Below are 15,000 nucleotides of genomic sequence, written 5' to 3'. Positions count from 1 at the left end.
CAACGGTGACTGATGACCGTTTTTCACAGTTGCAACCATCTCAGCATCCCCATGATCACGTGATCAATATCCAGCTACTTGGCAACAGTTTCATATTGATGGCTGTTGCTGCACCCCAAGGTTACGTTGATCTCCTTTTGTGACCTTCTGACAAGCAAAGTCAATGGGGAAACCAGATTCACTTAACAACCGGGTTATTAACTTATCAGCTGCAGGGATTCACTTAACAACTGTGGCAAGAGAGTTCATAAAATGGGGCAAAACTCACTTACCAAATGTCTCAGCAACAGAAATGTTGGGCTTAGTTGTGATTGTAAGTCGAGGACTACCTGTATAGGATGAATTTTCATGGTACCTTCTAAAAATCATGGAAACTGACCCAGAATGCAGTTTAGGTTGGCCAAGGCCTCTTCTGGCTTTGGTGTCCATCATGGAGAAGCTTCAAGGCCCCCACAAAGGCCTCGCCTAAGCAAAGAGTCCGGTGCTGCCTTTTTCCTTCAGTGAATTATGTTGTCTCTGCCGCATGCATTTGTCAAAGTGAATCTGGGTCACCTTGAACCGGCCTACTTTGCATTCAGAATGTGATGATCAAGTCACATTTTTGGACTGGCTTCGCATATCAGGTGCCAGAACCTGGCCAAGCTCAGCTGATCTCAAAAAAAGCTAAGCGGGGCTGGACATGGGCAGCATGGGGTTGGGAGATGATCCTAAAATTCCAGGACCACAACAGAGCTCAACATTTCTGCAGTTAAGTGAGACATTTGTTTAGTGAGCTTTGCCCCATTTTGCAACCTTTCTTGCCACGACTGTTGAGTGAATCACTTTGATTGATAAGTTGTGTAAGGCTGTTAAGTGACTCTCACTTCCCTCATTGACTTTGCTGGTCAGAAGGTTGCAAAAGGGGATCACGTGACCTAGGAACACAGCAATGCTCATTAAATATGAACTAGCTGCCAAGCATCCGAATTTTGATCACATGATCCTGGGAATGCTGCAAAGGTTGTAATTATAAAAAACAGTCATAAGTCACATTTTTCAGTGCTGTTGTCACTTTGAATGGTCATTGAACAAACTGTTGTAAGTTGAGGACTCCCTGTGCAAGCTGGATGGAAGGTCAGAATAATATTTCAAGAGAAGATCACAAATAGAATAGAATAGAATAGAATAGAATAGAATAGAATAGAATAGAATAGAATAGACAATATGGAAGAGAGAATAAAATAGACAATATGGAATAGAGTAGGGTAGGGTAGAGTAGAGTAGAGTAGAGTAGAGTAGAGTAGAGTAGAATAGAATAGAATAGAATCATTTGGAAGGGACCTTAGAGGTCTTCTAGTCCAACCCCCTGCTCAAGCAGGAAACCCTATACCATTTCAGACAAATGGCTGTCCAATCTCTTCTTAAAAACTTCCAGTGTTTCCATGCTTACCTTTGCACAGTGTCTTCATCATCACTCAGAGGTTGCCTATCCCAAAGATTCCTTCAGACTATGTCCTGATGCTACCTCAATTTCACTGCAAAAAAATAAAATAAAAAAACCAAACTCACCCAGATTTTGCCCGAGTGCCTCCGGCGGATGGAGATGTTGTATCCGTAGACATAGATATTGGTCAGCCGCACAAAAGAGACATCCTGCCTGCCCCGGTTTTCATTCTTCTGATCCACCACAAATGGGACCAGCCTGGTGTCATTGCCACAATACTTGGCCAGGGTGTAAGTGCAAGTCCCTTGGAAGTCCACCTTCAACCCATCAAAAGTGTGATAGTGTGGTTCTCCCCAGGCAAAGCAGGTCTCATTGTAAGTCGGGACACATGAGGCTTTGCCATTCTTTACCTTACATGTTTCTTTGGTCCGACACTGTAAGGTTTTGCATGGATCTAACAGAAGAAAAGACACAAAATCAAACATAGCACAGGTAGTCCTTGACTTACAATTAATTTAGTGACCATTTAAAGCTACAATGATACTGCAAAAAGTAGTAGTGGGTCAGTACGTTCTTGGAAACTAACCATTGTGTCATCCATCCCTCTGTGTTAAACAGTGAAAGAAACATCTGGGACATTTTTTCCTCCAAGAGTATAACTTTAACTGAAAAGCCACATGGGTACAGAAGTAGAAAAACCAGTTCTGACGATTTTGCGTGCAAAACAGCATAGTAATTTTTTTTCCTTTTCCCCCCAGGACCTTCCATTGTCCATTGTCCACCAATCAGTTGCACTTGCTTGAGTTTTGGGAATGGCCTGTCCGCTTCAGAGGTTCATAGCTGATGACTTTGGGTCTGTCTCACGCTTCCAGGCAGCACACTTGCATTCCAGAGTTCCCTCCATTTAAATGCCTTCCCTTCCCCCCCCCCTCCTGTTACTGTTGTCTGGTTGCAGCAGGGCTGCGTAGCAAGTCAACCATGACACATTGTTTTGGCATATTGTGGGACACAGGTCACCGCGCTAAGTCAACACTCGCTTTATTTAGTTGGACACAATATTATATGATGTGAACACATTGTGTTTTGATGATTTGGGATTAGCAGCTAGCATGTGCAAACGTAGCTCTTGACTCTGTTACCTTTATTGATGCAGCTCACAATCCCATCCTGGACCCTGCAGTCTTCCTCAGAAGAACAGTGGTAAGATTTGCACACAAGGCCCTTCCCAGGGATGCACTGGCAGATTTGCTGGCATTCGTTCAGCAGGACCATCTCGTTGGGCTGAGAAGGCATGGAAGAAAGGGAGCATTCAGCAGGCTTAGCCTCCAGTGAGCTTTTTTTAAGCTCCCATCATGGAACAGAAGGTGATTGTGTAGCACAATTCTCTGTTCTGTCTATGACAGTGATGGTGAACCTTTTAGAGACCGAGGGCCCAAAAATACAGCTCCTCCCCATCCCGCCTGCTCCGCCCCTCCCTACCCCTCCCACCTCCGTTCCACCCCCCCTTCCCCGCCCACCCGCAAGGCCATTCACCGCCTCCATGGCCCACTGCAGATTGCCCAGGAGGCCCGGCAGCACCACAGTGGCTATGCCCTCCACCCGCGCCCCAAAGCATCAACTGCACGTGACAGGGCGCAAGGGTGGAGTCTTGTCCCCGCTGCCTGGCTGCCATGTCCTTGGCTGCACTGCTCCGCGCGGGCCATGCCCAGGGGCGACTCTCCTCTAGGGGGGTTGCTGGTAAGGAGGGGACCACAAGGGGAGGCGGGGCTGGGGTGATGGTGCGCGTGCCCATAGAGAGGGCTCTGAGTGCCGCCTCTGGCACGTGTGCCATAATTCGCCACCACTGGTCTATGATATTGAATATCCTTATTGTTCCAGGAGGCGGAAAAACTCAAGAATCTGGGCTCAGTGACATAGAAATACATTCAAAATAAGAAAGCCTCCTACGCTATGATAGCAAATTAAGAGCTGGCCTTCTTAGGAGTAGCTCTCCGGTGTAAGATGTTCTCAAAGAGGACCATCTGATACCTCCTCTATTATTCTTTAGGTCTTATAGCTCTCCTATAATCATCCAAGGTTTTGAATTTCTTGCCGCTCTTTTGCTATACAGGTAGTCCTCCTTTAGCAACATACCTGTGACTGTTTGTGTTTATGACAGTGATGAAAAAAATAATTTTGCAATCGATCTTTGCATTTGTGACCTTTGCAGGTCTATAAAGCAAAGGAAAACTGAAGTAAAATCATCAGTGCAGCTGCTTCACTTAACAACAGCGTTGCTGGTCCCAATTGTGGTTGCTAAATGAGGACTACCTGGATAAATCAAGCTATTCTCCAAAGCACCTGAAGGCAGGACAAGAAGCAATGGATGGAAACTAACGAAAGAGAGAATCAAACTAGAATTAAGGAGAAACTTCCTGACAGAACAATTGACCAGTGGAACAACCTGCCTCCAGAAGCTGTGAATGTTCCAACACTGGAAGTTTTTAAGAAGAGACTGGACAGCCATTTCTCTGAAATAGTATAGGGTTTCCTGCCTGAGCAGGGGGTTGGACTAGATGACCTCCAAGGTCCCTTCCAACTTATTATTATTATTGTTGTTGTTTTTGGATTTAAATAGATTTATCTCTGGGATATTTACTTTCTGTAACTTCCATTTGCTGTTTTCTCTATTCTTCAGCTCCTCCCCTTTTCTTCCCCCCTTTTTCTTTCTTATTTATTTTTCAGGGAGATTTCAAAGTTATATTTTATTAACTCTGTTTGTATATTTCTATTTCAAGTAAAGATATTTGACGTAAGGAAGAAAACGCTTTGCCCAGGGTTGAATCCTGGGCTTGGTTGGCTCATTACACGTAGTCCTTGCGTTACGATTGGTCACTTAGCAACTGCTTGAAATCACAAGGGACTTCTCCAGAGCTACTTACAACCTGGATTCAAAGTTCCAAAGGTTGCCCCCTGCATGGTCACATGACCACATTTGGGGCGTTTGGCAACCAGTGCACATTTTTGGCTGTTTGCAGCAGCATCCCACAATCATGTGAGCATGATTGATGACTTTTTTGTCTGGAAACATTTAACTTTTAATGACTGCTGCATTTGCTTAAAGACTGTGATGATTCATGTAAAGATTGCTGTAAAAAAGGTTGTACAATTGTTCATGGTCATGTTGTGACCTGTTTAATGACTATAATTCCATGCTCAATTATGATTGCACGTTGGGGAATACTTGTAGAAGAAAAGAAGGAAGGAGCCTCTGGAGCAAGACTTGACCAACAACTTCACCAGGACAGGCAGCAAAGAGGCTGGGTGGACCAAAGCTGCTTTTTCAAAAGGCAACTGGACTTTGTTTTTCTTGAAGAGGTATCACTTCTCATCCAAGAAGCTTCTTCAGTTCTGATTGAACTGAAGTCAGAACTGAAGAAGCTTCTTGGAGGAGAAGTGAAATATCTTCAAGAAAAACAAAGTCCAGTTGTCTTTTGAAAAAGCAGCTTTGGGACAACCATGGACCTGATGACGGAGCATCTCCAAAGACATGAGGCTGTGTGGAGCAAAGATCTCACTCAAGTGAAGACTGGAGCCTTACCCTATAATAACTTCCATTTCCAAAGCATCCACAGCTCTCCACCGAGACGCAGTTGAGCCCATCAAAGAAGTATCCAAGATCACACTGGCACCCTTCAGCACAGGTTTCAGGACATATTCGGAGCCCAGAGCAATCAGCAGTACACAAATCAGCACATTCCTCATAGTGACTGTGGGGAGGGCAATGTAAAGCTAAAAGAAAGAGATGGGGTGGGGAGACACGGGAGAGAACAATTCATATCAACTGCTTCATAGCATATTTCAGCCTTTGCATCGTGTCTTCTGGAGGGGGCATGTGAAACGGATGCAGTAAGCAACTGAGGCTGTAAAAAGGTTTTTCTCTGAAGGGGACAGGTAGCTGAACTGGGAAAAGTGGTGTCCCTTTTTATCTGAGCTCAGGGTTCTTTGGTGGCTTAGCCTCAAAATGGATGATTCTATGGGTCAGTGTTTAAGATATGTGGACTTCAACTCCCAGAATTCCCCAGCCAGCATTCTCTATTAGATTTATATTTTAAAAGAAAAGAAAGCATATTCACAAGATTGGAACACTGCTTCCAGTTCTAGATACCACGATTCATATAAGATGCTGAGACCCTGGAAAGAGTACAGAGAAGAGCAACCAAGATGATAAAGGGTCTGGAGGCTACACCGTATGATGAACAGCTAAGAGAACTCAGTAGTCTGACCTAAAGAAGATAAGGATTAGGAGTGACATGACAGCTGTCTATCAGTACTTGAGGCGCTGTCAGAGGGAGGAGGGGATGACCTATTCTGTAAAGCACCAGAGGGCAGGACAAGAAGCAGTGTGTGGAAGTTCATTAAAAAGAGATCTATTCTGGAACTAATGTGAAATTTCCTGAGTAAGAACAATTAATCAACGTAACAGCTTGCTTTACAGAATTGTGGGTGCTCCATCACTTCAAGAAAAGGTTGAATAGCCATTTTTCTGGGATAGAATAAAGTCTCCTGCCTTGAGCAGGGGGGTGGGCTAGAAGACCTCCAAAGTCCTTTCCAATGCTTCTATTCCATAACTCTAAGGACTGGAATTCAATATTACTCACGGCAGAAAGATGGACTTCTCCACGGCTGGATAAGGACCTTGGCTTCTTGACAGGCTGACACGTAGCTCTGAATGCTTTGGCACAAAGCCTGGCTGTCTCCGTTGCTTTGGCACAAATCATAAATGCAGTCGTTGGAAAACACACTGGGGTCCACCTTGCTGTGGCAACCATGAAGGGGACCATCCGAGGCAGTGAGGATCCCACAGTAGTTGCGCTGTTTGAAAATCTTTTTCTTTTCTTCATCACACGTTGGACAGTTGCTCCCAGAGCATCCGTCTGAGCAAGGTCCTCCCGCCCCAAGGACTGAAACCTTCCAGGAAGCACCAAACTCAGCCACGTCAGTAGTTTTCTTCCCATTGGGAAGTATGAACTCGTCATCCTTCATCCCATTGTAGTTGCCACACAGACCTTGCACCTGCTTCTGATAGCTGCTTGGGACTGTAATTCTCACATGGTAAACCAGATCATAGCTCACCACAAGGCCAAAGCTGGTTTTTATCAGGACCTTAGTGCCATGTTGAAAGGCTTTGAGACGTCCTTCAGAAAATTCAATGGGGAGGGACCGGAAGACCCCATTCACCTGGAAGAGAGGGTAAACAAGGAGTTGGTAGAACAGTCGCCATCTTGGCCTCAGGGATCTGAGCTGTCTATACAGCAGAACATTAAAATTTCCAGTTCTTCCCATCATTCTTGGCATGTGGGAATCAATGCACATTGACCTTTTCAACAAAAAGGTCACCACAGTTTATCTGTGCTCCATTCCACACATTTGGAAAGTTATTTCAAAACAGACCCTCAGATCCAGCGACACCTGTTCACAAAGTAGGGCAGATTCAATATATGCCTTATTTAATTAGAAAAATACTGAGCCTGATAATCCTCAGTCCCTTTTTTCCCCTCTTAATCCAAATAAATTACATTTTTTACTTCCTGGATTAAAAACAAATAGAAGAGAGGCAGAAATCAACCTCCAGTCAAAATGCAGCCAAAGGGCCTCTCCACCCATCCCTTGAGAAGGTCCCTCGTGTTTCGTGTTGAAATTCTCCTTCCTTTTCTATTTTGCTCCTTTTAAAACCATTCACTGTTTTTAGAAGATTTCATTCAAAACCATTCGCTACCTTTAAAAAGTATCAAAGGAACTTTCTTGGAAGGTTTGGGGCTTCATGAAACTCATCTCTGGGAAAAAGAGACCTGCATTGTCCCTCCCTGAAAAAGTCACTCCTGTGCAGTAATAGATTTTTTTTTACAAAGCCTCCATAGTATCTTCTTCTTCTCATGTACAGCAAACCCTGAACAGAGTTCTTTTCAACCTTGGCAACTTTAAGATGTGCGGACTTCAAGTTCCAGAATTCCCTAATCAGCTATGTTGGCTGGGGAATTCTGGGACATGAAGTCCACTCTTCTTAAAGTTGTCAAGGTTGAGAAACACTTTTATTTTATTATATTATATTATTTACTTTTTTACTTTACTTTACTTTATTATTTTATTTTTTATTAAATCTATATGCCGCCCATCTCCCTGACAAAGCAGCTCTGGGCAGCGTATAAATTTATAGCCTAACTACTGTACCTCAAACATTCCAAGGCTGTAGGGCTATGGAGAAGAGATATTATTTGGTAGAACAATTTGCAAAGGAAGGCAAACTACATGGGAAAATGTTAGAACGAACAAATTAGGGCCAGAAAGACCTGAGTTCAAAGCAATCCAATCCAAAAGTTTATTAGATCATTTTCAGCTTTCCCCAGCCACTATGTTTTTGATCAATGCATTCTGTAGCATCGTTGTGAAAGTAAATTAGAGAGATTGTAGAAGATCTATGGATGCAGCTGTAAAGTTGTTTTTTTCAGATTAAGAGGACAATGTGTTGTATAAATAGAGTCATTAGATAATGCCAGAGTAAACACTGACCTGGACCTGGCCCTTTTTCTTATGGATCAGAGTCAGTTTGAAGCCGTAGACTTCCACAGATACTTGCTTAATGACTGAGACTTTTCCATTCCCCCAAGGTTCATTTTCTGCTGTGACAATAAAGGGAGTCAGATCACTTTCAATGGTAGTCTTTGCCAGGATGTAAGAGCAGGTGCCTTGGAAATCAAAGGGGACTCCATCAAAAGTGAGATAATGAGGATCTCCAGAACCTGAGCAGGTGGCTGAACTCCTTGGGTGACATTTTTGGATTCCATCCACCTTCTTGCATTCTTCATTAGGCCCACAGGAGAATTTGTGACAGGTGACAGCTCCACCAACTTGGCACATACATTCCATATTGCAGTTAGTGGTTGGGTAGAAGGTCTGTCCACTCATATAATACTGGTCCTGATAGGAGCAGCCACACTGATGCAGAGGGACACAACGGTCGCCACTGAGCACAAAGCCTTCATCACAGACACAACCTTCTGTGCAGTAAGTGGAGCAGGACAGAGAGGAATAGAGACTATCACATGTCTGTGGACAGCTTCTGGAACAGAGTTCATAATGGCTGTTTGGTGGACACACAAGTTCTGAAATGGGAAAATAAGAAAAGATATTGGCCATCTTTTATAAGTTTGGTTCAGGTGTTTCCTTTGTTTTTCACCAATCCAAGTAGCCTTCCAGATATATTCTGAAGTCTGCGAGAAAAAGGGAAAGTGGATGTAGAGCAGTGTTTCCCAACCTACAAGCGTTGAGGTGTGTAGTCTTCAATTCCCAGAGTTCTCATCAATGGCTATTCTATTTGGAAAATTTTGGGATCTAAAGTCTACACATCTGGAAACTGGCAAGTTGGGAGACACTGAAATGGTGCTTTCATTATAACACCAACATTTCAAATATTAAATAGTGGGAAACCAATGAGTTAAAGTATCATGGAAAAAATCTATTTGTGTGGTTGCTAAGAGTTGACCACAATTTGACGCTGCTTAACTAATCAATGAGTTGAAAATTCTCAGGAGACTTTCTCCTGAGAAAAAATTGAGATTTTTGTTTAACCCCCTGTCCCTCTATATAGTTGTGACATACATGGAGAGGGACCACTGTATTTCTCCCACCATGTCCGAGAATTGCTTTAATAGCCTGCCAAAAATAATCCCAAGGCAATGTCTTCTCCCACTACAGAATTTCATTGAAGTGGCCTACCAATCAGCTAAATCCAATTTCTCCCATCCCAAACCAATAAATTCTATATATTTTTGATTGATCGAAATCAGTGGCCATCTTGGCCCAAGCTCTGGATTCAGATTCTGAATCCAAATCTAAATTGGTTGTTCCAGCTGAACCTGTAGAAAGTCAGTCTCAAGAGACACCAAACTAAGAGTCACAAGAAACTGATCGAAACCAGGCACCACCTGGACTGCTGGAGCAATCAAATGAGGAAGATGTAAGGCAGGGGTCTTCAAACTTGGCCCTTTTATGACTTGTGGACTTCAACTCCCAGAATTCCTCAGCCAGAGTGCCTGGCTGAGGAATTCTGGGAGCTGAAGTCCACAAGTCATAAAAGGGCCAAGTTTGAAGACCTCTGATGTAAGGTATCCCAATCCCTGCACCTAGTGAGTGGAGAGGAAAACGGAGCAAAGGTATTCTGTGAGGCTACTTGCCAAGCAAAGGAATAAATCTCTTGATGAGTGACCCCCATGGAATCTTACTTACTCCATACTATAAGGATCCTCCAGGTATAAATGGTCACTTTCACAGCTTGGCAGGCAGATGCATAAGCAGCAATGATGTAGCTCAATACAGATGTTTGACTGTTGGATGTGCAGTAGTCATACACACAGTCAAGGAAAAACATCTCTGGATTGATTTTGCCATGGCATTCCCTAAATGGACCTTGCTTGTCCACCAGGAGTCCACATTTGGTGCTAATGCTTCGTTGTTGCTGGGCCACTCTCTGCAAGTCTGGACATACTTTTGTGCTGACTTCTCCACAGCCAGGGAACTTGGCCACCTTCCAGAGTTGCCCCAAAACTGTCAGTTTGGTGACTTGCCCATCACTAATCAATGTTGTGTCATCTTGTTTATCTCCATTGAAGTTGCCACAGAGTCCACTCAGGGTACCTTGGTAAGTGGTTGGCAAAGTGACTGTAAGATGACTGTGCCAGCTGAAGGTGACCATGAGGCCAAAATCTGCCTGGAACACAGTGTCCCAACCCTTTTGGTAGATGATAATGTGATCTGGGCCCACCTTGTAGGGCAGATTGGTGAGCTGGCCATTAATCTGGAAGCAGAGACATAGGAAAAGGAACAATGAAGAACGACCTGCCAGAAATTTGGCTCTAAGTCAATCACAGCTGTTGAAATGGACAAGTTTTTTTTCCTTTCAGGTGCCTAACAAATAAGTGTCTAAATTTGTTTTTAAAAGTTGACTTAAATGAAAACCCCCTTTTTAAAAATTTGAGTAGTCCATGTATGTACTTATTTCCTATATCTTTATGTATTTCTTTTTCCTTTTTCTATTTAACTTTCTTTTAGGCCCTTTTTTGTTTTCCCTTTTATATTTTTCTTAATTTATAATTTTTTCAACTGTCATTTTTAATAAAATTATTATATAAAAAAGAAAGCCCTAAAATTCAACTCACCATAATTCTGCCCAGATATGCCCAGCTGAAAGTTATCTCCAGGTTGTAAATTTCAATCTTGACCACCCTTTTAGGGGTCCCAGACCAGCCCCCGTGATGTGAGTTCTGGACCAAAATGTTGAAATCCACCAAACCTGGCCTCTTCTGACTCAGCTTGGCAAATGTGTAGAGACAGGTGCCCTGGAAGTTAAAACTGTGGCCATCAAAGCCATGATAATGGGAGTGGCCGATGGCAGAACAGGTCCCGTACCTCACCGGATAGCAGTCCTGGATGCCGTTCTTCACCTGACATTGCTTTTCCTGGCTACACTTGGTGGGCTGGCATGTCACCTCCTTGGTCTGTGGGTCACAGATGCAGCGTTTTGTGCATGCAGTGTCTCCCCAGAACTCTTCATTGGGAGCCAAGAGGCGACCCTCAAAGAAGCAGCCACAGTCAGCCCGTGGGATGCACTTCCCAGCATCCATCACAAAATCATCCTTACACTGGCAGGATTCCACACATTGTGAAGAAGAACAGGTGGATGGAAGAGCTTCATTACTGCAAGTGGCAGGACAGTCTGACCCACAAATATTATAGATGCTGTTCTCGGGGCAGGATAAAGCTATGCAAAAGGAGGAGAGGAAAAATTGTAAAAAATCATTTTTTTATACGTTACTTTTTTGACAGGTTTCATTTTTTTGGAATACCCACATGCCAAAAAGCTTCAATTTAACCAAATTCTCTAGGACAGGGGCATCCAACCCCCAGGCCGTGGCCCATTACCAGCCTGCAATATGTTTGGAACTGGGCCGCAGGAGTGGAGGATGAGCATGCACGCAGCGCCACTTGCGTGAGCAGCAAGACAGTGCATGCACACCCACTGCTCATGCATAACCATTCCTTCTCCCTCCCCCTTGCCCATACACAAAGCTAGAAAGATTGGGGATCACTACTCTAGGACACAGATTCCTAACTTTTCTGAGCTGTAAGCAGACTTAGAATTTTGACAGTGTGCGCCCATTGTGTGATTTCATAAACTAACTGTCATGGGAGGGAGTCTGCCCATTTCCCAGATCAAATCTTCTTAGCTGGATAATAATTTCTATGACTCTCGTTTCCCATGAACTTTGCTGCAAAATCAAAGGGTGAGTTAAAAAAAAAAGTGTGGCATATGCTAAAGAATTCACACACTACACTAGATAACTGCTGAGGTCTCAGCATGACAATGATGGATGTGTGCTGAGTTCAAAAGATAAAAATTAGGCAAAAGGGCAATCTCTCTCTCTCTCTCTTTTCCTTAATTCTCCAAGGTATGAGAGTCATTGACCATGAATGTTCCATTATTTCTCATTTCTGATACCTACTGATAAATTTGCCTCGAGTGAATTTGGGTAGCCTTTTCAAAAAGCTATGGAAATGAATGGGCTAGTATGGGGAGAAATTAATTAAGGTTGGCCTGCAATTAGCCACCCCACAAGAGGATGAAAGGCTGGGCTTCTTAAGCCACTGTTAAGATGTTTTAATATTATATTTATCTCACTGTAGGACAAAGTTTCAAGTCAGTTTTTCTCAACCAGGGCTTCTTTCAGGTATTCTGGACTACTGCCAGGCATGAAGAATCAGGACCACATGACAAGTTCTAGTTAAGCTGATTTATTGCTCATATCTCTATTCAAGAGTCTAGTCAACTAACAGATCAACACTAAATTGGTGCTAAATAAGGCTTAATGGAATTTATGAGGGGTTGGAAATAGATCGCTTGTGGGAATGTAATGACTCCAGGCTGATTCTTCTCTTGACTCCGACACAGATTCTTCCAAGCCTTTTACAATAACTATAGTTCCCATCTAGAGTAAGATGATCTAGAGCAGGGGTCTTCAAACTTGGCCCTTTTATGGCTTGTGGATTTCAACTCCCAAAATTCCTCAGCCAGGCACACTGGCTAAGGAATTCTGGGAGTTGAAGTCCACAAGTCATAAAAGGGCCAAGTTTGAAGACCCCTGCTCTAGAGTAAGATCCAACAATATGGCAACTTTATGAGATGTGAATTTCAACTTCCAGAATTCCTGAGCCAGCTGTGCTCTAGGTCGTAAAGTTCCCATAGTTGCCCAGCCCTGATCTAGAGGAAAGCTACCATAAGCAAGGAGTTTCTACTCACGGCACCCAATGAGGTTCCTCCAGTCTAACACAACTCCACCTTCTTGTTGGCAGGCATCCACGTAGCTCTTCAGTGCTTGGCACAAAGCCTCTCTGTGGCCTTCATAGACAGAGAGGTCATAGGCACAATTTTCCACAAAGATGTCAGGCTCAACCAAAGAATGGCACTTGCTGAATGGGCCACCTTTTTTACTGATCCAGCCACAAGACGTTCTGTATTTAATGAGTTTTTCCCTGGTGACCTTCTTACATTCTCCGTGGCACTCACTCCAGCACAATGGGTCTCCATCCTCCACTTTCCAACTCTGCCCAAATTCCCCAGGACCTGGAGCCAAGGACCCACTGGGGGTCCTGAGGTCATCATCAGGTTTTCCATTATAATTACCACACAGGCCACAAACATTCTCAAAGAAACTGCTGGAAACATTCACTGCAAAGTTGCTGTTCCAGTCATAAATCACCTTCAGTGAAAAGTCCGTCTCAAGTATGGCAGAGGTCCCACTTTGGAAGAGCCATAATTTATCTTTGATCAGGGAGACAGGCAATCGGAAGCGCTGATTATTCACCTGGTGCAATGAATGTGTTAAAAATACATCACAATATAATTTGAATATGGATGCAACTCAAAGGTTGAACCACTGTTGAAAGGCAGAACCATCCACAATTAGAAAACCACTCATTTATGCAATATACATAAGAAATTCCTTCCTTCCTTCCATCTTTCCTTCCATCCTTCCTTCCTTCCAACTAACTCAAAGCAGCAAACACACATAATATTCCTATTTTCCCCACAATAACCCTGTGAGTGAGTTAGGGAGGGAGGGAGGGAGGGAGGGAGAGAGAGAGAGAGAGAGAGAGAGACTGGCCCAAAGTCAGCCAGCCAGCTTTCATGCTTAAGGCAGGATTAGAACTCACAGTCTATTGGTGATTGGCCCGAAGCCACCCAGCCAACTTTCATGCCTAAAACAGGACTTGAGTTATTCAAGAAAGAGAAGCATGTCCAATTCACACAGGACTTTACTATCTCAGAATGCAGATGGGAAGAAGTGCAAATCTGATCTCTTTAGATTTTCCTTTTTTAAAGGCTCCAATTCTTACCCATAGAAAACTAGCACCTCAGGGATCAATGTTCTAATCTAGCCTTCATTTAGAGCAGTTAGTTTCTACGTGCACATACTTTTGGAAAAAGTGATGCTTTCAGTCATGTCATTTCATTGCTCCCGGCAGAATTTCATATGAAAAGGAAATTACAGGAAAAAATATAGCTCTTTAATGCTCTATCGTATTATCTCTCCTTCTGTGAACCACATAGATGCTTCTTCTTCTAACTAGAAATTGTAAGAATTATACTTGGGTTCTTTGGCAAGGAATCGTATGCTCTACTTGTGATATTTCATCCCTATCACTATTATAGTAGTAAAAACATTCATTATAACAACCGTATTACAAATTGAATGATCACATTTGAAATATTATGTACAGTATTTACCTACTCAACCAGTTTCCATGTTTTGGGGGAGAATGGGATCACGTGTCTACATTGTTTATGGCATTGTATTATAATCAACTTTAGTTTAGGATTTAAAATATTTGCTGAAGACAAAAAAAAAATCTTGGTGGGAGTGCCAAAATCAAGAAAGGGTTGAGTCTTGGAAAACACTATTTCTTGAAAAATCGGATTTGACTTTTTTGTGAATTCAAGTCTCCTGTAAATATGTTGAATATTCAAAGTTAAAAGTAGTAGAAAACCAGGTAGTCCTTGACGTATGACCACGATTGAACCCATTTCTGTTGCTAAGTGAGACATAGTTAAATGAATTCTGCCCCATTTTACAACCTTTCTTACCACAGTTGTTAAGTGAATCTCTGCAGAGGTTAAATTAGTAACATGGTTGATAAGTGAATCTGGCTTCCCCATTGACTTTGCTTGTCAGAAGGTCGCAAAAGGGGATCACATGACCCCAAGGCACTGAAACCATTATAAATATGAACGTTGCCAAGGGTCTGCACTGCAACCATCATCAGTGCATGCCAGTTGCCAAGCGTCTAAATTTTGATCACATGACCATGGAGATGTGGCAACAGTTTTAAGTGTGAAAAAGGTCATAAGTCATTTTTTAGCACTGTTGTAACTTCGAACTGTCACTGAATGAACTGTTGTAAGTCGAGGACTATCTGTAAAAATTAGATCTGCTTCTCGAAAGAGGGTGAATTTTTTTTATTCAAAATGCATATTGGCTCCCTGC

At 43.0% G+C, this 15,000-nt stretch overlaps 1 protein-coding gene across 1 annotated transcript in view; it reads right to left on the bottom strand.

The window, feature by feature from the left end:
- Positions 1-15,000, bottom strand: part of LOC120300097 (Fc fragment of IgG binding protein) — a 38,270-nt gene that overhangs the window by 15,098 nt on the left and 8,172 nt on the right. Inside the window, exons 5-12 of the mRNA XM_039325655.1 lie at positions 12,756-13,320; positions 10,618-11,219; positions 9,689-10,256; positions 7,973-8,565; positions 6,064-6,643; positions 5,004-5,194; positions 2,563-2,704; positions 1,549-1,877 (exon numbers count right to left, since the gene is read on the bottom strand). Of these exons, the coding sequence (XP_039181589.1) occupies positions 1,549-1,877; positions 2,563-2,704; positions 5,004-5,194; positions 6,064-6,643; positions 7,973-8,565; positions 9,689-10,256; positions 10,618-11,219; positions 12,756-13,320 (3,570 nt within the window). The remainder of the gene's footprint in view (positions 1-1,548; positions 1,878-2,562; positions 2,705-5,003; positions 5,195-6,063; positions 6,644-7,972; positions 8,566-9,688; positions 10,257-10,617; positions 11,220-12,755; positions 13,321-15,000) is intronic.

Source organism: Crotalus tigris, unplaced genomic scaffold, assembly GCF_016545835.1.
Source record: "Crotalus tigris isolate CLP2741 ecotype Arizona unplaced genomic scaffold, ASM1654583v1 scf7180000024338.4412243, whole genome shotgun sequence".
Classification (NCBI taxonomy): Eukaryota; Metazoa; Chordata; class Lepidosauria; order Squamata; family Viperidae; genus Crotalus; species Crotalus tigris.
Note: the sequence above shows the minus strand (reverse complement) of the source record. Positions and strands in the feature narration are given on the sequence as shown.